Genomic DNA, 26898 nt, shown 5'->3' on the forward strand with positions numbered 1-26898 from the left:
TTTAATAGAATGTACAAGATGAAAACAAACACTTTAAATCTCAACTTGAGGCACTTGAACAACAGAACTACCAACAGGTACTGTCATATCTTGATCTTTTTAAAGTTTGAAGGGACCTTTGATATCAATAATTTTCAAATTTTATGAAGTGATATTACTATTTTTATTTTAAAAAGTTATTTTATTCCTCTCATTTCATAAAACAAATTTAATTTTCTTAGTGCTTATTTTAGTCAAGTAAAATTGTTACTATAACTTTTATGTAAATTATAGCTATTCAATTAATATGTGGCATTGTAGACTTGCAGTTGAAGTGACCTTGGGTCAGGTAGGTGGCTCAATGGATTGAGATCCTGGTGTTCCTGAGTTCAAATCTGGCCTCAGGTACTTCCTAGCTCTGTGACTCTGGGCAAGTCAATTAACTCCCATTGCCTAGCACTCTTTTGCCTTAGAACCAATACATGGTACTGATTTTACAATGGAAAGTAAGGGTTTAAAAAAAGTGGACCTTCAAAGTTTATCTGGCAGACTCTCCTCATCTTAAATTTGAGTAAATTGAGGCCAAGAGAGGCTAAATGACTTTTTTAACAGTATATAATGTCGCAGTTAGTATTTGAATTTTTGTCCTTTGACTGCAAATCTAGCACTTCTTCAATTGCATTATATTACCATTCAAAGGCAAACAAGAAAATGCTATGTTGATTTGTAAGTTGATCAAATTGATAAAATTTTTTGGAAGAATTAATAGTTGAGACACAAGGGATTGGGGAAAGGCATAAAGTTATTACCTGACCTCCTGTTGGTAGGCTTAATTTGAAATTCAGTTAAGTGGAAGTTCAGAATTCACAGTACCTATCACTGGACACTTTTTTTCATTCATGGGTTATGATTGAGGACTGTACATACTACACTGATGGTAGAAGTGATTATGGAGTTATATTTCCTGATTCCAGACTGTTTTTGTGTGACCCCATTCTATTCCGTTTATAGAGAAATTATTAAGTTGCATATGAATAAGTCCCATTTGCTGCCGGTTTGGACTATTGAGAAGTATTGATTGACTTTGGGAGTGTACCATCACTTTTCTTTATCCAATGAGTGTCCGACTCTTTTCCACTAATGGCATGGTCTCTATCAGAAAGAGAAAAAGGAAACAGTCCCCATGTATCACTTTGTGTAATCTCTTTCTACACTTCCCTTCGAACAAATTGACCTGTTAGTCTGGCTTTTGATGATGATGACTTAAACTTTCTTTTAATTGAAAATATAAATTATTTATACATGAATTATGCTAAAAATATCAATTAATCTTTTCATTTCTTTGTATGTACCATAGAGCAGGAATATACCAAAATTTGTAAAATTTTGTTCAGAATTAAATACTTCTCTCGAATGTATAGAATGTCCTTGATAAACTATTGATAAGTGGTCATTTGATCTTTGAACATTTTCAGTGATAAGGAATTCAGTATTTTAGAAGATAACTCATTCCAGTTTTAGACAGTAAAAATTAAGTTCCTTCTATTTCATTGAGCTTAAATTTGGCTCATTTTAACTTCCACATCTTAGTTCTGTTCTTTGTAGCTATGTCATGGAGAAGCAATATGTTTTTTGGAGATATTACAGAACTTGGAGTCAGAATATCTTACTAGTCATGTGACTGTGACATTCAGCTTTGTAAGCCCCATTTTACTTGTCACTTCCTTGTGCGGAAGATCATATAAGTAATATTATTACTTTTTTTAGATATATAGTGCTTTGTAAACTGTAAAGTACTGTTTAAATGTGAATTATTTCACACAGAGTAAATCTAATAATCTTAAATATCAAAGCCTTTTAGATTTTTGAATTGACATCACTCTTTATTAAGATGTCATTTGTAAAAAATGCTGTGATGGGACAGTACAAAGACAAAACATTGAATTTATAGTTTAGTAGAGGATATAACATATATATATATAAATAACTGATATGAAATAATAAATATGCAGAAGGTTTAAAAAGTAAATGAGGATTAAGGGGATGAAGTTGGCAAGGAAGATCAGAGAGAAGATCTTTTTAAGAAAGAATCAAGCTCTCATTTGTCGAGTGGAGAGGACATTCTAGGTAAATGCAATAATGGCAAGGACACACGAGGAAGAAAACACAAGATACAAACTTAGTGTTTTTATTTGTGGTAGATTAATCAGTATATTATATGTAATATCTTCTAATTCTGGAATATTGTGGAAGTACTCAATTTTGAAAGAGTTTTATTTGTTAGACTAATGACCTTTAATTAACTAAGTGAGCAATAAAAAGTCATTCAATGATTTTGAGTGGAGTAAAAAGTTTTTTAAATGGGCAAGTGGGTGAAATTGTAAAATCAAAATGAACAAGTGTTTAAATTTTCTCCATGGAGTTTGATGTACCTCAGGTAATGCCCATTGTTTTTCTGTTGGAGATGCGAATCTGAAGTTTGAAGTTTTTAGCATCAAGTGAGATAAACAAATACAAAACATAAACCGTGAAAAACTGTATAATTTTTCATATTATTTATTTTTATTTATTTATTTATTTTCAACTTTTAGAGATATCTGACTATTAGCAAAGTAGTGTGTTATTGTGTAACGAAAAGAACATTAGACTTGTAGTCAGCAGTCCTTAGTTTTTAATCCCTGGTTCTGCTACTTCATCCAGTATGAATATGAGTAAGTTAACCAACCTCTCCAAGTTTTGGTGCCTTCTTTATTTTAAATCTCTCTCTATTCTATCTATTACCTTCTCTCCATTTACATTCATCTCTACTTTAGACTAAATCCTTATTACGTTTCAAATTTACAATTGTGATTGTAAGACTTGATCATTTCGTTCCTTATCTTAAAACCTACTGTGTTTTTTTGGGGGGGGAGGAGGGATGTGTTACATATTGAATCCAATAGATATTTCCTAGTCTGCCTTTAAACCCCTCTTCAATACAATTCTTGTTGGTATTTATAACCTTTGAAATTCTATTCACCATAACTTATTTTCTGCCCCCACACAGCCCTTTAATTGCGTTTACATGTCTTGACCATGCTTTTGTTCCTACCCTAGATTGGTATGGGAGTTTTGACCTATTGTATTTTATCCTTCCCTAGACACTCTGACGGTCCCTCTTATTAATGCTGAATTTAATGCAAACTGACATTTGACCAGATTAGCTTAGGGCAGCTTTGGAACTATTGAGCTCAACAGCCTCCTAGTAACTGAAACTGCAGGCATGTACCACAATTCCTGGCCCTTTTATATATTTCTAACAAACTTAGATTTCTCTCAGGCTACTTCTGAATGTATTCTTTTGGGCCATTTATTGTTCCATGAATGTACTTATTTCTCATCTCTTACATATTTAAAATCTTTTTCATTGAGACCTAGCTTAGATTCTACCTGGGAAGCTATCTTCCCATGTTATTGATCTGTTTCTCTTCATGTTTTCTCATAAATCTGTCAAATTCTCTCTTCCCCAAAAATGTAAACTTTTTAAAAAAAAATTATTTTTTTTCCTTTTTTAAAAAAATTCATTCATTTAGGGGGCAGCTGGGTGGCTCAGTGGATTGAGAGCCAGGCCTAGAGATGGGAGGTCCTAGGTTCAAATCTGGCCTCAGACACTTCCCAGCTGTGTGACCCTGGGCAAGTCACTTGACCCCCATTGCCTAGCCCTTACCACTCTTCTGCCTTGGAGCCAATACACAGTATTGACTCCAAGACGGAAGGTAAGGGTTATAAAAAAAAAATTCATTCATTTAGTCAATTTAGAACATTATTCCTTGGTTACAAGAATCATATTATTTACCTCCCTCTTCTTCCCCCTTTCCCATAGCTGATGCGCAATTTCATTAGGTATTACATGTGTCCTTGATCAGAACCTATTTCTACTTTGTTGGTGTTTGCACTAGGATGTTCATTTAGAGTCTATATCCCCAGCCATATTCTCTCAACCTGTGTATTCAAGCAGTTGTTTTTCTTCGGTGTTTCTATTCCCACAGTGTTTCCTCTGGATGTGGATAGTGGTTTTTCTCCTAGGTTCCTCCCAGTTGTTCAGGATCACTGCATTGCCACTCATGGAGAAGTCCATTACATTCTATTGTACCACAGTGTATCAGTCTCTGGGTACAATGTTCTCCTGTTTCTGCTCCTTTCACTCTGCATCAATTCCTAGAGGTCGTTCCAGTTCACATGGAATTCCTCCACTTTATTATTCCTTTGAGCACAATAGTATTCCATCACCAACATATACCACAATTTGTTCAGCCATTCCCCAATTGGAGGGCAGCCTCTCATTTTTCAGTTTTTTGCCACCACAAAGAGCATAGCTATGAATTTTCTTGCATATGTATTTTTCCTTATTCAAAATGTAAACTTCCTCAGATTGGGTTTCATCACTTTTCATCTTTTAGGCATTACTTTCTCATCACCCCAAAGAAGACATGAAACCTGATCTCATGGGGTTGGCATAAATTATCCCAGTAAAGGGATAATACATAAATATGGTTAAGTAATATTAATGGTAGATATGTTAGAGTTATGAAATAAAAATGTATGTAAATGCCAAGAGAGTGTAAATTATTAACTGCTGAGATGGTGAGGGTTAGAAGAAGGCTTCAGGTAGGAGGTCCATTTGAGTTGGATTTTAAAGAATTATATAGATAAAAAAGGTGAAAGATAAGATATTCAGAGAAATGTGAATCAGTACATATGATGTTATATTGCAGGCCATGTTTAGACAGGGCAGAGAAAAGTTCATTTTGGCTAAAGAGAAATTTAAAAATACTTAAATATATCTGTGATCTCATTGATTCAAGAACTTCCTCTGGAGTTACATATCAAATCCATTCATGCTTATTCATCCTATGCAACTTTGAATAGACTTGTCCTAAAAGCTTATTACCAGGGGTACATCTAAAATGCTTGGGTCCTTTGCTCATCTGTTTTTGACAACAATGAGGATGTGAGTGGAGTACTCTGGACTCTCTCTGCTCTTGACACATGAGCAGTCAATTTTTTTCTCCCTACTATAGAGTTCTTTGATGACATGCTTTACTTTTGTTTTTCTTTGGAGGTTCTCTTTTGTTCAACCTTTTATAGTTTAAAACTGTACTAAGTGTTTTGGGATAAGTAGTATATTGTAACTTGCTTATAATCATTTTGTGTTTTACTATTGCCCTTTGGGTCATACTTGGTTTTTAGTCCTTGAAGGTAGTAAATGTTTCATTTCTAATTATCATATAGCAGTGCTAGCATAGATAAATATTTTTTAGTAAGTTTCTTGGCATTGGAAAAGGGCTTTGCAATTGCCCAATAACAATCCAACCTATTCTCTTCTTTCTCTTTAAATCTGGGTCCATCTCATCTTCCATCTGTATTGTCTGTCTCAGATATACATACTTTTGAATGAAACCCAATAAGGGTTTGCACCTAAATGCAAGTTAAAATGGGGGTAGGAGACATTTCTCATTCTTGGTCTTTCCTGTGTTAATAGACAAGTCACTTTACTTTAAGTGATTATTTGCATTTATTCAAGAGGATATGTAGTCTTTTGGGACTTGATATAATCAATACAACTTCCTTTTCCAACTAGAGGACTGGAAGACTTTACCATCCAAGAGAAATCCCTCCTTGATCTGGATCTCCTCTCATATTAGTAACACTTTTGCCAAACATTTATCTCCTTATTTGATAACTCAAACTTTATATATTATCTCCATACACTGATATTTTTATTGTTTTATTTTTAAGATATGTTGAATGAGTGGGCAACTGGGTGGCTCAGTGGAGTGAGTGCCAGTTCCAGAGATGGGACGTCCCAGTTCAAACCTGACCTCAGATACTTCCCAGCTGTGTGACCCTGGGCAAATCACTTAACCCCCATTACTTAGCTCTTACTACTCTTCTGCCTTAGAACCAGGACACAGTATTGATTCTAAGATGGAAGGTGAAGATTTATTAAAAAAAAAAATAGGTTGAATAATATTGATATATTGTTTAGAGACACCTAATTTTTAATGATCCTATAATGTTTTATTCTTCAAAGGTATATTCTGTTTTATAATTAATAAACAATAAGCACAGTATGGTTTTATATTTCTTAAATTTTTCTGGATATATTGAATGAGGAGTTGATGATAATATCAATGACCAAGGTTATATACCTGGAACCTTGAAAGGATTTTCATCAAAAATATGGAAGTTTGGAAGAGGGGAAAATTAAAAGGGATATTAATATATTTCAGTCTGGACTTGTTGAGTGGTAGATGTTTCTAGGTTATAATCTAGTTTCAAATGCTCAGTAGGCATTTGGAAATATGGTTCAGATTAGATTGCAATTCATACAAGAGCCAGGGCCTTGATCAACGATCCATGTCGAAATTACAATTAAACTCTTCTGATGAGATTACTGAGAGAGAGGAGGACCCTGGAATGAATTTTTGAGAGTACCTAAAGTTAGGGGGTATGAGGTGGTTGATGAAATCCTAGAAGAGACAGAGAAATATCAGATATTTGAAGAATCAGAAGATTAGTGTCTTGAGAACTTGGACAGTAGTGAGTATGCAAAGAAGACCTATAAGATAACCAAGTTAATAATTTCAACATTCTTTAATGTAGACTCATTGTTCTTGACTTGTAGAATCACTTGTTTTTAAAAGTCAGTTAAGAAACCAAGATATGTGAAATAATTTGTGTTATATGTAGGCCTATATTATTTTCTAAAATTCTAAACTGAGAAACACATTGACTAAGAGATAATAGTATGAATAAGATAACATAGAGGGCAAAATGTACAGTACAGAAAAAAATGATAATTCACATTTATATAGTTTTACAGAGTGTTTTTTTTTTTCCATAACAGCTTTATGTGAGAGGTAGCACAAGTGCAATTATTTTTATTTTACAACTCAAAGTGTGACTGAGATGGTGGAATTGCATTCCTGTCCCTGGCACAGAGCTAAGATACTATAGCACTTTTGTGTAACTTTAGTTTATTGGCTTAAATTCTATGAATTTTTGCATTAAATCCTGACTAGTACTTTGTATTACTTAATAGACCTACTAAATTGAAAACTTAAAAGTTTTCAAGATAGTGACTGTCTGTCTCATAACTGTTTGATTCCTTTTTAGCCTCTTTATACCTCCTGGTTTCTTACTTGATTTTTTTTTTCTGATAGTATAATCAGCTCAATAGATTTAATGTCATTTTTATGCAGATTACTCTCTAATCATAGTCTTTCCACTAATTGCTTATTTACAGTTTTAGAGCTGGATTATTGTCCTCAAAGCATCTCAAAGGCAACATGTTTAAAACAAAATTTATAATATTTCTTTCCCAAACTGACCACCCTTCCATACTTCTATCTTTTTTTTGAATTATTGTCCTTCTAGTAACTGAGGTTTCAAATTTTTTACTTTCCTTATCTCTTGACTTTCCTTATATTCCTTAATCCACATATTCTGTTTGCTCTCAAGGCTTATTGGTTCTAACTCCATCCCCTTTCTCACATCTCTTCCCTTCTCTCTATTCACAAGATTACAACCCTAGTTCAGATCATAAATCTGTTCTTAGAATATCATTGTCTAATTCCTTCTGTCATCCATGTGAGCACACCCTCTACCAGTACAGATCACAGCCCTTTTCTGTCTAGAGAATTTCCTTCCTTGCCCAACCTTTTTATATTTTCTACTTTTGAGGGGTAGGCACTTAATAGGATAGAGTGTATCTAAAGTAAGTTTCCATAAGTTTAGATTTTAAATTCCATTATTAAAGCGAATGCTGTAGAGGAAACAGGTGAAGGTTGGAAAATGTGTTTTCATTTTGCATTGGGAATTCTTTTCCTCTCACTTTGACTTTTGAAAAATTATGGTATTGAAGTTCTAAGAATGGTGGAAAAAAAACAAATGAATTGCATGTGTGGCACTTGCAAAATATAAGATGGTAAATGTTAACAAGAAAGCAATGTTTTAAAAATAAAATTTAAAACTATTTTGTAGATGTCTTCTGTACCACCACATGAAGAAATGTTAAAAATGTAAGTAAGAATTTTGATTTGCTATTTGGTACTTTCCACATTCAATATTTTTGTGTTATTTTTTGCTATAGGATTCTGAAATACTTAATTCTGTGCTTCTTGCAGGCCTGTTCTATGGAATGATATTCTCTTCTTTAAATTGCATCAGTTTTGTTTCTAATGTGTTTTTTTTTTCTCCCTCCTTACCCAGTTTGTCTTCCCTTATAGCAGTGGCTTAAAACAAAACCAAATAGTTCAGTAAAACCAATCAATTCATTAAGTGTCCCTGGCAGTATATCAAGTTTTATTTAACAAGGATGTGTTCAATATGTTTGAGTTCTCATTTCTTCACACTATAGAATAAAGCCATTCTTTGAAGACTAATTTGAAAATACTGGCCAGCCTTCTAAAGCTCTCCTATAATCATGAATCATTTTCTATTTCTGAGTTTATAGTTAGCGTGAATAATGTAAATCATTGATCCAAAGAGGGCTACTGTTTCAGTCTTTGCTTACTGTCTTTTTTGCTTATATTATCTAGGAAGTGTTAGATAATTGTATACTTTGGCTTAGTTAGTCTTTCCTGTAAGCAGTTTCAGATTTCTTCTTAGTTTCTATATGACTACATTGAAATTCTTATTTTTAAATCGAATGAACAGATGAATGTACATCAAGATAATTATCTATTATAGTTAAACAAACAAAAAGAATACTAAGAGGTAAAAATAAAATTTTTTTTCCTCTTCAGCTTGTTATTGAAAGTTTAGAAATGTATTTTGAAGGGGACAGCTGGGGGGCTTAATGGATTGAGAGTCAGGCCTAGAGACGGGAGACCTTGTGTTCAAATCTGGCCTCAGACACTTCCTAACTGTGTGACCCTGGGCAAGTCACTTAACCCCCACTATCTAGCTCTTATACTCTTCTTCTGCCTTAGAACCATTACCCAGTATTGATTCTTAGATGGAAAGTAAGGATTAAAAAAAAAAAGAAATAATGAAATGTATTGGGAATAATAATCCACTATGTGAATGAATAATTTGCCAGGAGTTGACATTTATACACAGTTTCTTCTCTCTCTTTCTCTTTGTTATTATCTTCCTTCTTACATTCCTCATTAGAGAATTGTAGGAAATGGATGAGAAGATAATGAATTGAACTAAGGAAAAGTAGAATATATAAATAATATGAAAGGGAAAGAAATCAGTGTCATTATGATTGAATATGATCAAATTTTTAAGAAAAGAGGATTTCCATTTTCAAATTAAAATTTGTGTATAATTTTGCTTCTCATCATTAAAAATACATGTTCGTTGCTATTACTATTACTAACTGACATTTACGTAGGACTTTAAGGTTTGCAGGCATGATCTAACTTTTATCCTTATTTGTCTATACCCCTCCCTCCTCCAAATCCCACTGAAATTGGTACTGTTGGCTCCATTTTATATCTAGAGGACCCATTCTGAGAGTTCAAATGACTTGATCTTTGATCATGAAGCAAGTAAATGGCAGAGGTATTTTTGAACTTCACTTTCCTGACTCCAAGCCCAGAATTCTTACATTATATTGCACTACCTCTGCTAGTGGCTGAAATAAAAATGGTATCAGCCTTATCATCCCTCTACGTAGGGAATATTACATTTCCAGGATAAGCAACAAAATTTTGACACTTAAAATTCTAAAAACTTCTTTTAATTCTTGTCTATAAATTAGTTTAGTTTTAAAATAGGCTCATTTTTAGTGGCATGGTGATAATTCTTGTTGAAGATGTTTACTGGTGAGTGAGTGAGTTTGTTTGTGTTGCATGTAGCTTTTAAAGCATTTGCCTTTTTTTCTCTTGTGAAGATATGAGAATATCTAAATTACTTTTTTTCATCACCTGCTCATCACTGCTTAGGATTTCTGCAAAAGAGAATGAGGTCACTGGTCTTCAAAATGAGGTAGAGGCCCTGAAAAATATAGTTGAACAACAGAGAAAGAAAAATAATGTAAGTATGTGTTTTAAAGAAGTTTTTTTTCTTTTCTTCAGTTCTGAACTATCAATTTTTAATTTTTTTGGAGTTGCTTCTACTTCAGGTTTTAAACACATATAGTCTTTGTGTATGTGAATTTTTTCTATAACCAATTATTTTTTTTTTGGATAGTGAATTTGCTTTTGGAGGAACCTCAATAGTCATAAATTTGTTTGAATTCATAATTTGTCATTATAGTTACAGTTATCAATGTCCTGATTCTTTTTTACTAGAGTGATTATGTTAAAATTAATTTTCCATTATGTTTCTGCTTGAGAAACTCATTTTTTAAATTGTATATAAAAAGTGGAATCCTCCCCAGTTGGTGCAGCCCGGCTTTTTGAAACAAAATAAATTGTAATAGCTGTTTTATAATTAGAAATCACATTTTTAAAATGAGATAAGTGCAAGGCCCAGGCACAGGATTAAAGTTTGGTAATCATGTTATATTGTAGGTATTGGGAATTGTTTTTAGACTTATATGTGGCTGGAGAGTGGGGGAGGTGATAACCTTTTGGATTATGTAGCCTAATATTTAAGTATTTTTGATACCAAACAGTGGACTAAACAAACACTAAGCAATGCAGATTTCATGACTACTCAGTCCACCTAATCTGAAGAACTCTTTAACTAGAAGCCAAAGAGTTTTTTCTTGTATAAGAATAATTGCTGGCAGTAAACTAGGGGGAAAACATCCCAAAAACTTAAGGTGATTGCTATAGCCAGTGGTATGTTTGTATTCCAGTGCAAACTAAGTGTGTAAAATGTTGGTTATATTCTTGAAGTAATATGTTCTCTTGGAATTAAGACTACATAATGTCTTTTGTTCATATTTTTAACAATTTCTACTAGGAAAGCATATATATCCTCACTACCTTCAGGTGGGCTTATCAGTATACTGTGCTTTGATATTTTGTTTAATTTGGTTTTAATTCTTAATGGATTCTGGGAAGTGAGAATATATTTAGTTCACTGTTTGAATTTACAACCTTTACAAGTACAAAAATAACAACTGAAAATTCAGCTCTCAGATATTTATTTCTTTATATTTGTTAACTTTGATGCTGTTAAATTGAACCCTGAGAAATCAAGATTTCTAACCACCTGTGTATCTGTTCACCCAAAAGAAGAAATTTTCTTGTGGTATGTAAACTTGTTCTCAGACAGCTAGTTTAGACAGTTCATGTTCTGTGGATTACACATTTGATTGACCACGCCAAGAAAGATACAGGAATTACATAAGTTACTGTGTCTCTTTCTCAGAAGAGTTGGAATGCCGTTTTAAGTCTAGGGAAAAATCTAGGAAAATGAGTTGTTGGAAATAATATATAGTTTTTGTTACTGATCCTGCACTTTGCTTTTGGTAACTGCCAACCATATAAACTTTTGATATACTGGTGTATCTTACTCTGTTTATTAATTCTTTGCAGTTCATCATGCTTAAAATTCTGTTTGCAATTCTGTTTTGTGCACTTTACTTTTTAATGCTTTCTTTTTCTGTCTCACAAGTAAAGTCAAAGTACTTCAGTAAGATAGTAATACTCTTGAAGCCACTGTATCTATATTCAAAACACATGGGAAGCCTGTCATTTTTCTCTTTTCCATTTTAATGCTTGAGCATCACATTTATGTTTTTTTTAATTGCTATATTTCTCTCAATGAAATAATTTTGCAGTAACCAGCAATTAAATGCAAATTACTGAATGTAATGCAAAATGCTGACAAAATTAAAGACAAAAAATCACTTTTAATATTGGGTGAACTGAAATAATTCTTTCTAAAAATAATTAGGACCTTCGGGAGAAAAACTGGAAAGCAATGGAAGCATTGGCATCAACTGAAAAAATGCTGCAGGACAAAGTGAACAAGACTGCCAAGGTTGTAATGCTAACTCCTAGAAACAATGGGTTGAACAGAAACAATCTGCAGCCTGTCTTTACCCAAAAAAAAAATCAAATTAGTGCATTTAACTTTTACTGCAATTTCAGTACAAAATTTATTCTTGATCTACATCCCTATACATTCACCTGCTTCTCTCTGTCTATTTGTTAAGCTTTTTTCTTTAATTTCTAGGCATGCTGATTTATTTGTTCACCTAATTGTTTAAACTTTGGTGATAATGTACTCTTGTCTGAAGAATCTGAGGACAGCGAACTAATTTTTAATATGTTAGTGGCTATGTGATTTGTCTGATGAGTTTGGTCTGTTGGCCTAGGAGATTATGTGTGTTTGGCTTCTAAATAGGCTTTTTATAGTCATTATTAACAAATATTTAAATCAGAATATTGGAATTCCAAATTATTTGGCAGAAATGAATGTTTAGATTCTTCCTCCTTGATTATCCGGGTACAGTTCTTGAACATAGAACAATACTCAGATTTCCTAAAAAAATTATGACCCTGTAATTGATTTTAGTGTGTACAAATTCACCTTTATTATTAGTTGATTAGGGAAGAGTTATATTTAATCATGTGCAGTTTCTTGCGAGAAATAGCTAATCAATAAAGTTTTAAATGCAAACTGTAAACATTTGATAAAGGACAACAGTACCCAATACTACTGTGGATGGTAAGTGCCAGAAACATATAATTTGTTGTGCATAGGATTATTGACAGTGTTGAACAACTATTTTTGCTTTGTTTTTAGTAATAGTAATAAATTGCTGATCTCCTTATTTACACTCTGACTTCTATAACTCTTTTTTCTCCCTCTTCTCTTTTTGCTACCCTCTCATCTAATCCCTTTGAATAATGACTGTATTTTTATATAGGCTACTTAGTTTTAGGGAAATGGTAACATTTGTGTGATAGATCAGGACAGGTAATAGCTCACATTTTTATATTTTCATATATTTATAACATACATACAGATATCAAATATTAGAAGTAATAATATTTTCATTTTACAGATGAGGAAATTGAGGCTCATAGGTTGTGATCTATCTTAATTATATGACTAGTCACTGGATGAATTGCAATTTCAAACTGAGGTCTTTTAACTCTCAGCTCATTGTACTTTATATATCATGCTACATTTGTTCATTATTTAATATTTCTAATCTTTTTAGTGTACTCTTAACAGTCCAGTGAGCTAGTGCTTCCAGGCAGTGAATCTTGCAAGCAAATTTGGTTCCCTAAATCATTTTTGTCTTGATTTAAACTATACTTTTAGTTCTGATTACATCAGGGTAGATCCATATAGCTTTATAGAGTGCTGGTCTTGAACTCAGGTAGACCTGTGTTTGAGTTTAACTTCCAATATATTTTTGTTCTGTGTCACTAAACAAAAGTCTCTTCCAGACTTTACGTTACAAAGTAGTTATAAGGGAGTTTTCTCACTGGGAATTTCCCTCAGCAGTGAAAAAGCCAACCCTACAAACTTGGTCTCCACCAGAATATATTGCTTACCATTTACATTAAGTCGTAAAGTTTTTTTCCTTTCCCCCCCATAGATGTCTAGAATGGTGGAGTATGATGGGACTTTATTGGGATCTTATTTACTACCCTTTCTCTTTTACTCAAATAGTTAATTATTTACATACCCCATGGATTAAAGTGATATTAACTTAATGCAATAAATTGTTTAAAATGGAAAAAAAATCCTCTGCTCTGAAAATATATAATTTATTCATTTAATACTACTATTAAGGCATTATAAGAACTTCATCTGGAAGGGGTTGTCTTAAATAGAATGGAAAAATGAATGATGTTTTTCCAAGGTAATTTAATATGGCAATGTATTTATTATTTATGTTTTATTTTCAGTGACCAATTTTATTCAATATGAAACACTATTGGCATTTGTTATATTCAGACAAATAACAAGTCAGACATCTTATTATTATTTCAGATTAATTCTCTAATTAGAAATGCTATTGGTCAATATTGATGTGTACTCAAAACTGCTAGTATAATAATCAGAAGAATTTGCTATGGTACAATGAAAAAGAGTTCATTATCTGCAGTCAGATAGCTTGGGTTTGAATTTCAGTTCATTTGCTTATTACTAATATATATTATTATTATATTTTTTAAATATAATAATAATATACCTTGGACAAGGTACTCACCTTCTCTGGGCCTCTTTTCTTCATATGTGATGAGATGACTAATAAAGCAATTTCTAATTCTAAATATATCATTCCTAGGAACTTTTTCTCTTAGCATCACTAATAAGTAGAAATAGAATTCTTACTTTCATAATTATTAGTTTTTATAATTTATAATTATTAGGACATTCTTTTCTTAACTTTAGATGTAACTCAACAATTTAAAATTGTTTCATCATTTCCATAGTTAGGAATGATAGTGCTTATTATTTTGTCCTTTTTGGTTTTCTCTATAAAAAGCAGTTCATGGTTTTTCTATAAAGACGCACCTCACTTTTAGTAGATGTGTTCTTCTTGAAAAATAGTATGTGAATTGCTCTGAATCAAATAACTAAAAATGTATCACAGAAACTTACCATCCTGCCTAACATTAAGGAATGGAACATATTGTAAAAAGTTCTATAAAAGTTTCTAACATGGCTGTTTTGATTTTTAAAAATGTATTTGGTCCACCTAGAGTGAAATTCATTTGTGAAGACTTTGGGTTAACCTTTCTGAAAGTGGATTAAAAAACTGTTTTTGAATTTTTCCCTTTCTAGTAAAATTCTCTTGTAATATATACAACTAGAAATGATTCAATGAATTCTACAGAATTTGACAAATTTTATCGTGAAAAAAAAAAGAAGGTTGTTTTCTTGGCCTGGTTCAAATGTGCTTTTTCACAAATTTTCATCTGTCTTATTGGAGCTAACTTTTTACTATTAGATACATATTGTCTTTGTATTGAACTAAACAAATAAGACAATGATTAAAACAACCTAATTTTGACAAACCAGCATTTGCAAAGTAAACAAAGCAAAATTTATTAATTATAAATAAATTTAAGGATATGCTAAAACCTCCATTGTTATGTTTTTTAAAATTTATAGCTGTCCAAATGCTAAAATAGTTGTAGCTTTATCATTTACATAGCATGATAAAATAAATTTCCTTTGTGAATCTTCTCCAACTGTCTCCCCCTCCTTAATAAAAGATATGGCACTTTTCAAATTATAGTGTTCAAATTTCTTGATTTCTTCTCAATTTATGTAGTTTAAACTTCTGTTGAAGCTATTTATGAATTATGCACCTAAAATATGAATTTATACCACTATACATCCGTTCAAAATCAGATGTCCACCAGTTGTGTGACTATGTTCACAATGATGTTTGCTAATGCATCTGCTTGTACACTGCCCAAATAAAAATCTAAGCAATTGGTGAGCATCAGCACTTTTCACACCAGAGTTTAGCAAAGTTTTAAGTGCTGAGTTTAATTCTATTATGTGTTATTAGTTGGTGTTATTCTTAGGATTACTTTATTACTACCATTGAAAATGTTTGTATAACAGGGTATTATTCTTGATTTACATGATGCAATATCTTGCTTTGATACTTTGGAGACCTTACATATTTGGAGTTTTTTTTAAACCAAGTTGAAATTAATTTGATACCTTGCAATGACATTATTTATTAGTAATATATGAAAAAGAAATGTAAAATTAGACTACTTTTTTAGGGTTAAAAAAGCTTATATCTGTATAATGTCATGTTGTACCAATGTGTGTGTGTATGTGTGTGTATACTTTAGGAAAGACATCAGTTGGAAGCTGTTGAGACGGAGGCTAAAGAAATTCTGAAAAAATTGTTTCCTGGAGTATCTATTCCTTCCAACTTAGTAAGTCCATATATTTTATTTCACATTTCTATGATTTTTTTCAGAATAATTCAGATGCTAATAGTTGCATGATACCCTTGATTTTGAAAGTAAGAGTATTTATTCTATAATCCTTAATATTAGAGATCTTAAATGTAGTTTGAATAGTAGATTTCAAATAGAAACCAAAATTTATTTTAAAGCTTATTTACTAGTCACAAAACTTTCTGCTATAAAACTTACACTTTTATCTACATATAGATAAAACTATATATCTTTAGAACTATCACAAAACTTCATGCTTCATCTGTAATAAGAGTGTTAAGTTGCTGTAGACATTGTACGAAAAGAAATAGGCCTTTTTGGAATCCTTTGGATTCCTATGGAATCCTTTTAAATGCAATGGTTATTAAGCAACACTTATTGCTCAGTCAATTGATCTCTATTCTTTAATAAAATATGTTGGACTGTTTTATCCCGTTTCCTTGCTTAATAATAAATCTTCTTTACAAGATAGTTGCGAGGCACCAATAAGAAAAAATAACACCTTCCAAATTTTGAAAAATTATGCATATGTCCTTTATTGTGAGATGTTTGAAACCTTAGAGTTATGTATCACACTTAGGCAGTGTCTTTTGCATCTGATTCTTCCTTCCATTCCTACAACTACCATTCTAAATGAGACCTTTAGTACTCTGCTTTGAATTTGTTTCTAGTTTTCCTGACTCTTTTTTTCTATTTCATCCTTCATATGGCTACCAGATTATTCATATATATTCACTGTTCACATCACTCCACTTCCTAAAAACTTTAATTAGCTTCCCAATGCCTAATTCAAATTAATGGGCACATAATAAATTTTTGTTGATTATATGCTGAAATTGGGTCTGCTAAGACAAAAACACACATTCCTTGCCCCAAAGGAGTTTACATTTTGTTGGAAGAATTATACTGTGTAGACAGACAGATAAATACAAACAGGATTAAAGAAGGAAAGAATATTGACTAATTATGATCAGAAAAGACTAAAGGTAGTACTGAAGCTAAGCCTTGAATGAAGCTACATATCAAGAGGTAGGGAAATGTCTGTAGGGAGTACATTTCAAACATGAGAGATGGCCTTCCCAGCTACATAGAAGCAATAGATAGAATGTTGAGTTATCCAATTTGCCTGGAACCTAGTGTTTGAAGAGGAGTAATATATACAGTCTAAAAAGATTGATAGAAAGCAAATTATTGAGCCTAGGCTGAAGAGTCTTTAGTTCATCTTAGAGGCAATGTGCAACTTTAAAAGGTTTTATGAACAAGAAAGTGATATTATCATTTGTGTTCATTAAGAAAATGTTAGTATCTCCATAAAGCTCTGCAGTAGTACATATTAGTAGCAATGGTAACTTCAGCTAGGATGGTGGAGTGGCTACATGAGTAGAGCAAAAAGAATGCATTGTGAGATGATACAGAGGTAGAAAATTACAAAAATTGATAGTAGATTGTATATAGAATAGAAGTTGAAGGAGAAGGAAGGATATCTGAGTTTGTGAATCTAAGTGACACACAGTAATAATTTAAATAAATAAGGAAGTCAGACTGCTTCAAGTGATATTATGGATACCAAATTAAAATGTGACTTTTTAAGGAACTGATTCTTTTGGGAGAAAATAGCAAGTATGCAAATGTATAAAAATAAAATACATGGAAAGCAACCTCTCAGTGAAGGCATAGACCTAATTCAAATGACCGTATAAGAATAGAACAGGAGTTCCTGATACCACAATAAAAAGTGTGAAAAAATGAGATCGATACACTGAAGGGAGGGATGCGTATGATATGAATACTTGGAGCAAGAATATGGTTAGGAAGAAACCTTCCCTTGTATAGCACTAGAAATCCACTTTTGCCTCCCTTAATATCAATTATCATGCTTTGGAGTAAAGTACTTAATAATGCTTTGTTGAGTGTAACTTTTAAGGGGGAATTACAAAAAATTATATTTGTTCACAAATCTCAATTATAAGTATTTGATAGAATGTCAGGTACCATTAAAACATAATTTCCTGCAGGTTAGATTAGCTTAATAGTTAAAAGCAATTTATTGTTTAAACTGATAAATCTTTTACATGAATGTAACAACTCAAGTTAACTGTGAATGCTTTCAGAGTTAGCTATTTACTTATGGTACCAATTAAAGTAATGGAAAACAAGAAGTACATATTGTGATTTTTCATTTTTCAAAAAAGCTAAGCACTTATATTTTGCCTCTAGAATTATCTAAGCAAATGCCAGTTTGGTTGAACTGAACGAAAAACATCTGGTTCACCTGGTAAATCTATGGAAAGCTCTGCAGTATTTTACTTAATATTTTAACATTAGGTTCACCTGGTAAATCTATGGAAAGCTCTGCAGTATTTTACTTAATATTTTAACATTATGGACCTAGCAGTGAAATAAGGAAATCTCACAATGAGTTATAGCTAAGTTATTTTGATCACTTATTTTTAAAGAATAAGTGGATTTTGGCATTTTGGTTTCATCCATAATACAAGAAAGAGCCCATTTATGTGTTCATATTTTTAAAGGCAAATCTACCAGCCTTTTCTCAATTTTCATCCTTCTGAACTCTTTGCAGTAGTAGCCTTTGACATTGTTGATTACCCTCCTCTCTTGGAATACTTTCTTCTCTTTAGATTTTTATGACCCTTTTATTTCTTGATTCTCTTCCTTATCTGTCTTATTACTCTTTGGAGGTCTTTTGTTGGATCTTCATACAGGTTATGCCCACTAATCATGAGTACTGCCAAGCTTCTTTCTTGGACTCTCGTTTAATTTCATCATCTCATCATCTTCCCATGAATTCAATTATCATTTCTATGCTGATTATTTTCCTTATATAGCACAAACTTCCCATCAGTGGACTAGTGTTAATAATTTCCTTTTGGATCTCTCCAACTAGATGTTCTGCAAGTAATTCAAACTTAGCATGGCCAAATCAGAACTCATTTTCTTTGCTCCTAAACCCTCCCCTCTTCCGAGTGTTTCTATTACTGTCAAGGGCACCACCAGTCTCCCAGGCACCCAAGTTTAGCACATTACTTGGCATGTATTAAGAGTTTGACTCAGTACTTATTTATTTACAAGGGATAGGGTAATAGGGGAAGAAGTATTTATTAAGTGCCTATTAAATGCCAGGCGTTCAATAATAAATATAAGTATTTCACAAATATCTTCTTATTTGATCCTCATAACAACTTGAAAGGTAGGTAATATTATTATCCTCGTTTTACATTGAGGAAACTGAGGCAGATAGCTATTAAGTGTCTGAGGCTGGATTTGAACTCAGGTCTTTCTGATTCCAGGCCCAGTGCTCTATCCACTGCACCAGCTAACTGCTATTGGGGCACGAACTCACTATTCGACAAAAACTGTTGAGAAAACTGGAAAGCAGTCTGGCAGAAACTAGGTATAGACCAACATCTCATATCATATACCTAGATAAACTCCAAAAGGGTACATGTTTTAAACAAGGGTGACATCATAAATAAATTGGAGGAGAAAGGAAGAAATTACCAAATAGATCTTTAGATAGGGTAAGAGTTCATGACCAAGCAAGAGAGAGATGTTTACAGGAGGTAAAGCAGACAATTTTGATTATATAAAAGGAAACTTTTTGTACAAACTAAGCTAATGCAGCTTAAAATAGAAGTAGTAAATTGGGGGAAATCTTTGTACCAAAAAGATCCCATTTTTAAGATATATAACCAATTAATTAAGGTCCTTAAAAACAACAGCATTTCCCCATTTTATAAAGAATTAAAGGATATAAATAAGAATTTTTTGTAGGTATTAATCCAACTGAATAACCATATGAAAAAAAAGTAAGAAAGTTTCTATAAAAGTAAGATATTTTTAAGAAACATTGAATTTGAAATTGGTACTTTGAATCATTTTTTGTTTTTGTAAGTTGAATAAATCAGTACATTTAGAGTCAGTAGTGGAGTTGGTGTTAGGAAAACCTCCCATTTAAATTCTGGCATTGGTATTTAATAGCTGTGTGCTCATAGACAAGTCACTTAAACATTCCATCACCTTTCTCCTTATCTTTCAAATGAAATACTCAAATTAGCTAATTTTTCATTGGTATTCTCTTTTATTTAAAAATTGCCTTAATTCTCCATTCCTTACCCAGCCTATCAAACCATTCATTATAAGAAAGAAGGGAAACTTAGTAAAACTATTAAACATTGTTTGATAACATACACATTATATGTCTACTGTTTCTCCCTACCCCAGTCCTATAACTGAGGGAAGAAAAAGATACATTTTTGTACTACTTCATTCATCTTCAGTGCCAAGCTTGGTCGTTATGTCATTATGTAGACAACAACCTTCAGTTTTGCTTTTTTTTTTATTCTTTCCATTTACATTCTTAGTTACAATACTATCTAGGTTCATTTTATTTAATTTTGTTTCATTTTGTTTGTCTTCCCATGCTTTACTGACTTTATTGTTGTAGTTTCTTATTGCACAATATTCCATTATGTTCATATATTACAATTTGTTGAACCTTTCTCTAGTCAGTGAATATCTATTTTGTTTTTAGTTCTTTGTTACCAGAAAAATACTGCCATAATAATTTTGGCCTATATGGGATGTTTCTTTTTGTCTTTGGCATCTTTGGAGGAGGTATATGCTTCTCAGTGAAACCAATAGGCCAAGCAATGTGAACATTTTCCACACTTTTAAAGAATTATTTTCAAATTGTTTTTTAGAAACTTTGGACCAATTCATAGTTTCATCAAACAGTGTGCCTATTTTCCTATTACTTTTCATCATTTGACTCTATTTTTTGTCATGCTTCCTGTGTGAGGTGAAACTACCTAGTTATTTTGATTATTTGGATATGTAATAATTTTTCATATGGTTATTAATGTTTGCAGTTGTTTTTTTGAGAACTCTTTATTCACATCCTTTGATTATAATATGTATCCATTGAAGAATGTGTTGGGAATCCAGGTGTGGATGGGTGGGATGAAGATTAAAAATAGGTAACTTCAAGGTATACGTGAACCTATGTATTAGTAGTCAACAAGAAACACTTACTAAGCACTTACTTTGTGCCAAGCACTGGCCTAAGCGCTGAGGATACAAAAAGAATCAAAATATAATCTGTGCCTCCAAGGAGTTCACAATTTAATAAGGGAGACAACAATTAAATAAATACTTAAAGACTACATATGGGTTAAACAGGAAATGATTTAAAGAGAGAAAACACTAGAATTAAGAAGGCTTAAGAAAGGCTTCCTGTACAAGATACGATTTTAGTTGTGACTTAAATGAGGGACGTCAATAGATGGAAATTATATGATAAAATATTCTAGGAATAGAGAACAGCCCGGGAATGTAGATATACTTTTGACTTTTATCAATAATAAAATATTTGTCAACTACTAAATCACATGAGAATACTAAATAGTTTTTGACATTTAAAAAGGGGCCCTCAAAAAGTTTGGGAACCACTGCTGTAAACTGTTTTGGTCATATTTTATTCTCCATTGCAGCGGGATTTTTGAGTTGGAGGACCTAGGTTTTTATCTAAGTCTTCCACTTTTAAATTCTCTAGAGGGTTGGACTAAGATGGTCTCAATGGGCTTTTCCTGTGCAGATCTATGATTCTTATATCTTGAATAATGTTAGATACTTTTCCCCCAGTTGACGTCTTCCCCTGTTTATCCTTAATGGCATAGATTTTGTTCTTGAAAAAAGCTTCTGTTTCACATAATTAAAATGATCTGTTTTATCTTTTTGTGATTGCTTCTATACTTACTCTGGTTAAGAAGTCTGTCCCTAAATAATAGAAAGGTATCTGATTTCATTCTCTTTTAATGTTTTTGTGTTGTGACCTTAAATATATGTAGGATAATATCCATTTTGAGCTTATCTTATTTCTGTCATTGTTTTCTTGTTTTCCCAGCAGTTTTTTTCAGGAAGTTCTTGCCTTTCAATAATTTATCATGTTTATAAAATACTAGGTTTTTGAGTGCATTTGTTTCAGGTCCTTCTTTATACAGTTTATCTACTCTCTTCCACTGCTATGCTTTTTAACTTTTAGACAATATCAAATAGTTTTGATGATGACTACTTTATAACTGAATTTGCAGTTTGGAAGGGTTGTTTCTCAGTTAGTTGTACTTAAAAAAAAATTCCTTCTTGAAGTTCTAGAACTTTAGTTTCTCCAAATGAAATGTCATTATTTTGTCTGATCCTCTAAAAATATTCACTTTGTAGTTTGGGTTGCCATGGCCTTAAATCAGTTAGTTAAGTTTCCTGTGTTTTTTTTCTTCATGTTGTCATGACAAAGTTGTTAACAATGAATCTTTCCATTTACTTGCCATTTTTTGTTTCTTTAAAGAATGTTTTATAATTATATAATTGTTGCTCATATCTTGGCTTATTGACTTGAAAGTTTTATGTATTTTGTAGTTCAAAATGCTAATTTTTGTGTATTTGTTCTGTATTCTGTTACTTTACTTTGCCATTGTTTCATTTAGGTTGGTTTTTCTTTTTTTGGTTGGTTCTCTGGGATTTTCTAAGTAAGCCATCCGGTTGCGAGCAAATTGGAATGTTTTATCTCCTCTTTGCCTATGTTTATGCATTTATTTTTTCATCACTATGAGAATTTCTAAAAGCATAAAACTGAAAAATGGAGAAAGAGGCCATACTTGTTTTAATTTTAATTTTTATCAGAAGTATTTTTAGTATTTTTCTGTACCATAATATTCAATCTTTTGGTATGAGGCCTTTGTTTACCTCTGTTTTGTAAAAATTTTAAAATGTAAGCGAACATTATACTTCGCAAAGAATTTTTCTGTATCCATTGATTTAATCATATTTGTTTTTAATGTGTTCTAACAATTATGTTAATAGTTTTCCTGATGTTAAGCCATCTTTCCTGCAGTATTTTAAATATTTAATTTAAAAATTTTGCTTCAGTATTCAATAGTGTGAACCAGAGACTATTTTAGAATCCAAATTCTTTGAAGAAAAGCTATGTTGTTCTGAGGTATCAAATATTATGAACAACATTGTAAGATTTTAAAATTAAAGAGAAAGAATTGTAATTCATAAGTTTTTTTCTTGTTGATTTAGAATTATGGTCTGTACATGCTAAACAATGTATTTTATATTGCAATTCATTGTTTTCTTTCTTGTCAATCTTAACAAAGAACTTCATGAAAGCACCAGTCTGTGTTTACACAGTGACTTAATTGGAGTGGGTCTTGTTTGCAAAGAGATCCTTGTCTGTAAGTGGAGAATAAATAAGACCCAGTTTACTTTGTCTTTGTCCTTTCGGGGAAAATGGGTAAATTTTTAGATTTTATTTGCAAGACTGCACTACATACAATACTTATCTCTAAAGTTTTCTTTGGAAGTGGTAGTGCTTCTCCATTAAGCTTCTTAAAAATTTGAATTATATTGTTTTTAAAATGTTACCTTTTTAACGTTTGAGAGACTGATTTCTTTTCACTCCGTTTCTCCTTCAGAATTTTAGTGAATGGTTGCAGAAATTTGAAAAGAAGGCAAAAGAATATGCAATTGAAACTTATATTTCAGAAGATATTAAGGTTAGTTTGATTCAATAATTTTAAAGAAAATATTCAAATTAAAAAATGCATTGAGTTTATGCTGTAAGCAAGTACTATTAGTTTCTAGACATACAAGACAACAATATCTCTGTCCTCAAGAAGCTTACATTTTAGAGGGAGAAAGGTATTAGGAAGCATTCTTATACATGGCATTTGACCATTGTTTTTGAACGAATTATACTTGTTCTAGTAAAGAAAAATGAAGAAGTGAACATTCTTTCCAGGCATTGGGGACAACCTGTGTAAAAGAACAGATGATGGAATGTTGAACTCAAGAGATAATCTTGTAAGCTTGTTTGTCTAGAATGTAGAATAAATAAAGGGAAGTATTGTTCTGTTTTTGGAAACAGAGTGGAGCAAGATTGTAGCAGGCATTAAATGTCATTTTTTTCCTATATGCAGTGGGAAGCTATGGAAGTTTTTTGAGCAAGGGAATACAACCAGGCCTGTGTTTAATGAATATTAATCTGACAGAAGAAAAGGTAGATACTAAAATTGGTGAAACTCATTGGTTGAGGCTATTGCAATAGTAGAAGTGAGATATATAAATAACTTCTTCATCCCTAGTCTTCTGGGGTCATGTTTGATCATTTCATTGTTCAGAGCTTTTAAGCCTTTCAAAGTTTTTCTTTTTAATGTTATAGTATAAAATTTTAAACCAGATCTGCTCATTTCCTTCTGTTTCAGTTTGAATATGTCTTCCTAAGTTTTATCTGAAATTCCTTTTTCATTCCTTTTGGCACAATAATGTTCTATTACATTCATTATGATTTGTTCGCTAATCCTCAAATAATGAGCTTTACTGTAACAAAGAATTTTGTTGTAAGTATTTTTATACATATGGACCCTCTTGATCTTCAGTTATCTCTGAGGTATAATCTGAAGTGTTACTGGTCAAAAAGGCATATATGCAGTTTAGTGACTGAACATAATTTGGAATGGCTAGACCAATTTACAGTTTCAAGCTTTCCTAGCCCTTTCATAGTGGTCATTTTCCTTTTTTGCTTATATTTGCCAGACTTAATGGATATTAGGCAGAACCTGAGAGTTGTTTGAACATGCATTTTCTTTACTTAGTGATTTGGAGCAATTTTTCATTGTTTGTATTCTTCCTTTGATAATTTACATAATTATATAATAATTTAACTATGCGACATGGCCTTTCTTCTTATATATTTTTATTAATAGCCTTTAATACCCTTTATATCTTGGGTATGAGACCATTATCAGAGAATTTTGGTACAGGTCCTTCTCCCCCTCCTCCCCCCTTCTTTTTGGGTCAAGAAATTTTCTATAAGAAGGTAGCTTCTTTTTTGTTGCTAATTTGTTTATAATACGGCTATTTATATCTAGGTTACATATTCTTTTGAGGCTTATTATGTATAAGGTGATGGTTGGAAGAGATTCAATTATTGAATACTATGTTATTATGTTCAGTTATTTTGGGGTCCTGTATCTAATCTTTTACACTGATCAACTTTTCTATATTTTAGCCTTATTAAGTTGTTTTGATTATTATGTTCTAGTAGTATGATTTGAGATCTGGTACTGATAGGGTTCTCTTTTTAACTATTTTATATCATAATTTTCTTTGAAATGATTGATCTTTTATTCCTTTAGATAAATTTATGTTATTTTTTCTAGTTCTTTAAAGAAATCTTTTTGGCATTTTGACATGGCACTAAATCAGTATATTAATTTATTGTATTGTAAATTTTATCATGTTTTAAAGATGTTTTGTACCATTATGCTGACTGACTCCATCCTATGTACCCCTATTTAGTTTCTGACCACCAATTTCCTGTTTGCCCTCTTTTCTATCAGCCCCACCCCCTTCTCTTGTTCCCCTTTCCTACTTTCCTATAAGGTAAGATAGTTTTCTCTATACCCAATTGATAGTATGTTTCCCCCTCATTAAGCCAATTCTGATATGCTCCCCTCTCTCCACTGTAAAAGCTTTTTTATGCCTTTTTTGTGTGAGATAATCTACCATCTTTTATTCTTCCTTTCTCCCAATGTCTTTCTCTTTCTCATGCCATAATTTAAGGTGTTTTTTTTTTCTATATACCATCATATTCAAGTAACAACCTTACCCTCTGTTCATGTACGCTGCTTCTAATTGCTGTAATGATAAATTTCTTAGGTGTTATAAGAATTATTTTACCATGTAAGTATGTAAACAATTTAACCTTAATAAATGTCTTTTGATTTTTCTTCCTGTTTACCTTTTTCTACTTCTCTTGAATCTTATATTTGAGAGTCAGATTTTCTATTCAACTTTGATCTTTTCATCAGGATTGTTTGAAAGTCCTCTTATTTCATTGAATACCCACTTTTCCCCTCTGATTAATTTTGCTGAGTGGTTCTTTTGCCCTCTGGAATATCATATTTTAGGCTCTCCAAATATTTAACGTGGAAGTGGCTAAATCTTGTGTAATTCTGATGTGGCTCCATGATATTTGAATTTGTTTCTTTTCATCTGCTTGCAATATTTTCTTCTTGACCTGGGAGTTATCCTTTTGGGATCTCTTTTGAGGGGGTGAGCCATGGATTCTTTCAATTTTTATTTTACATTTTGGTTTTAGAATATCACATTTTCCTTGATAATTTCTGGAAATATGATGTCTTAATTCCTTTTTGATCATGGCTAACAGGTAGTCCAATAATTCTTAGATTATCTCTACTGAAGTTGTTTTCCAGTTCAGTTGTTTTTCCAGTTAGATAGTTCACATTTTTTTTCTCATTCTTTTGACTTTGATTAGTTCTTGATGTGTGGATTGAGAAATTAGTGTGTTATTCTCAAGTTATCAATTATTAAAATCTCAAGGTAAAGCTGGTGTCCCCCCCCCCCCCCCAGCCCCCCACCCTTATCCTTAGAGCTTTAAGTGAGTTTGTCTGGGAATTGCCTGGGCCAGGAGTTCAAGACAAATGGTCTAAGACCCTGAAGTACCCATGATCAAATCTTAAGTACCTATCTTGAGTCCCCTTTTGTCTTGTCTTAAGTACCTATCTTGAGTCCCCTTTTGTCTCTCCTATTATATCTTTGTATTTGTATTGTATCTGTTGAAGCTTCAAGGTGAACTAAAAGAGGGTGAACTACAATGTCTCCTGTAGTCATTAGTTCCTGCTTGCCCAATTCTAATTTTATGGCATGATTTTCTTGAGTGAGCTCTTCTCCCTCTTTTTCCATTTGGTCAGTTCTACTTTTTATAAAAATTTGTTTTATTTTATTTATCTATTCATTTATTCATTCATTTGCTTATTCATTCATTCATTCATTTATTTGTTTATTTTTTTTTAGGGGCCCTTCTGTCTTGAAGAAGAGCGGTAAGGGCTAGGCAATGGGGGGTCAAGTGACTTGCCCAGGGTCACACAGCTGGGAAGTGTCTGAGGCCAGATTTGAACCTGGGACCTCCTGTCTCTAGGCCTGGGGCCACCGTGATTCTTCCCCCTCCATCCCCCCTAGTTCTTCTTTTTAAAGA

General features: G+C 32.2%; 1 protein-coding gene across 21 annotated transcripts in view; it reads left to right on the plus strand.

Moving 5' to 3' along the window:
• Positions 1-26898, plus strand: part of KTN1 (kinectin 1) — a 185784-nt gene that overhangs the window by 132319 nt on the left and 26567 nt on the right. For 11 of the 21 annotated variants that reach the window (XM_007472933.3, XM_016424467.2, XM_056810783.1 and 8 more), the window contains 6 exons: positions 9-77; positions 8005-8042; positions 9918-10008; positions 11824-11910; positions 15711-15797; positions 23315-23395. In XM_007472933.3, coding sequence (XP_007472995.1) covers positions 9-77; positions 8005-8042; positions 9918-10008; positions 11824-11910; positions 15711-15797; positions 23315-23395 — 453 coding nt within the window. Of the gene's footprint in view, positions 1-8; positions 78-8004; positions 8043-9917; positions 10009-11823; positions 11911-15710; positions 15798-19129; positions 19234-23314; positions 23396-26898 lie in introns of those variants that run through there. The other 10 variants (XM_016424477.2, XM_016424470.2, XM_056810792.1 and 7 more) reach the window with 4 other exon arrangements.

This window comes from Monodelphis domestica, chromosome 1, assembly GCF_027887165.1.
Source record: "Monodelphis domestica isolate mMonDom1 chromosome 1, mMonDom1.pri, whole genome shotgun sequence".
Taxonomy (NCBI): domain Eukaryota; kingdom Metazoa; phylum Chordata; class Mammalia; order Didelphimorphia; family Didelphidae; genus Monodelphis; species Monodelphis domestica.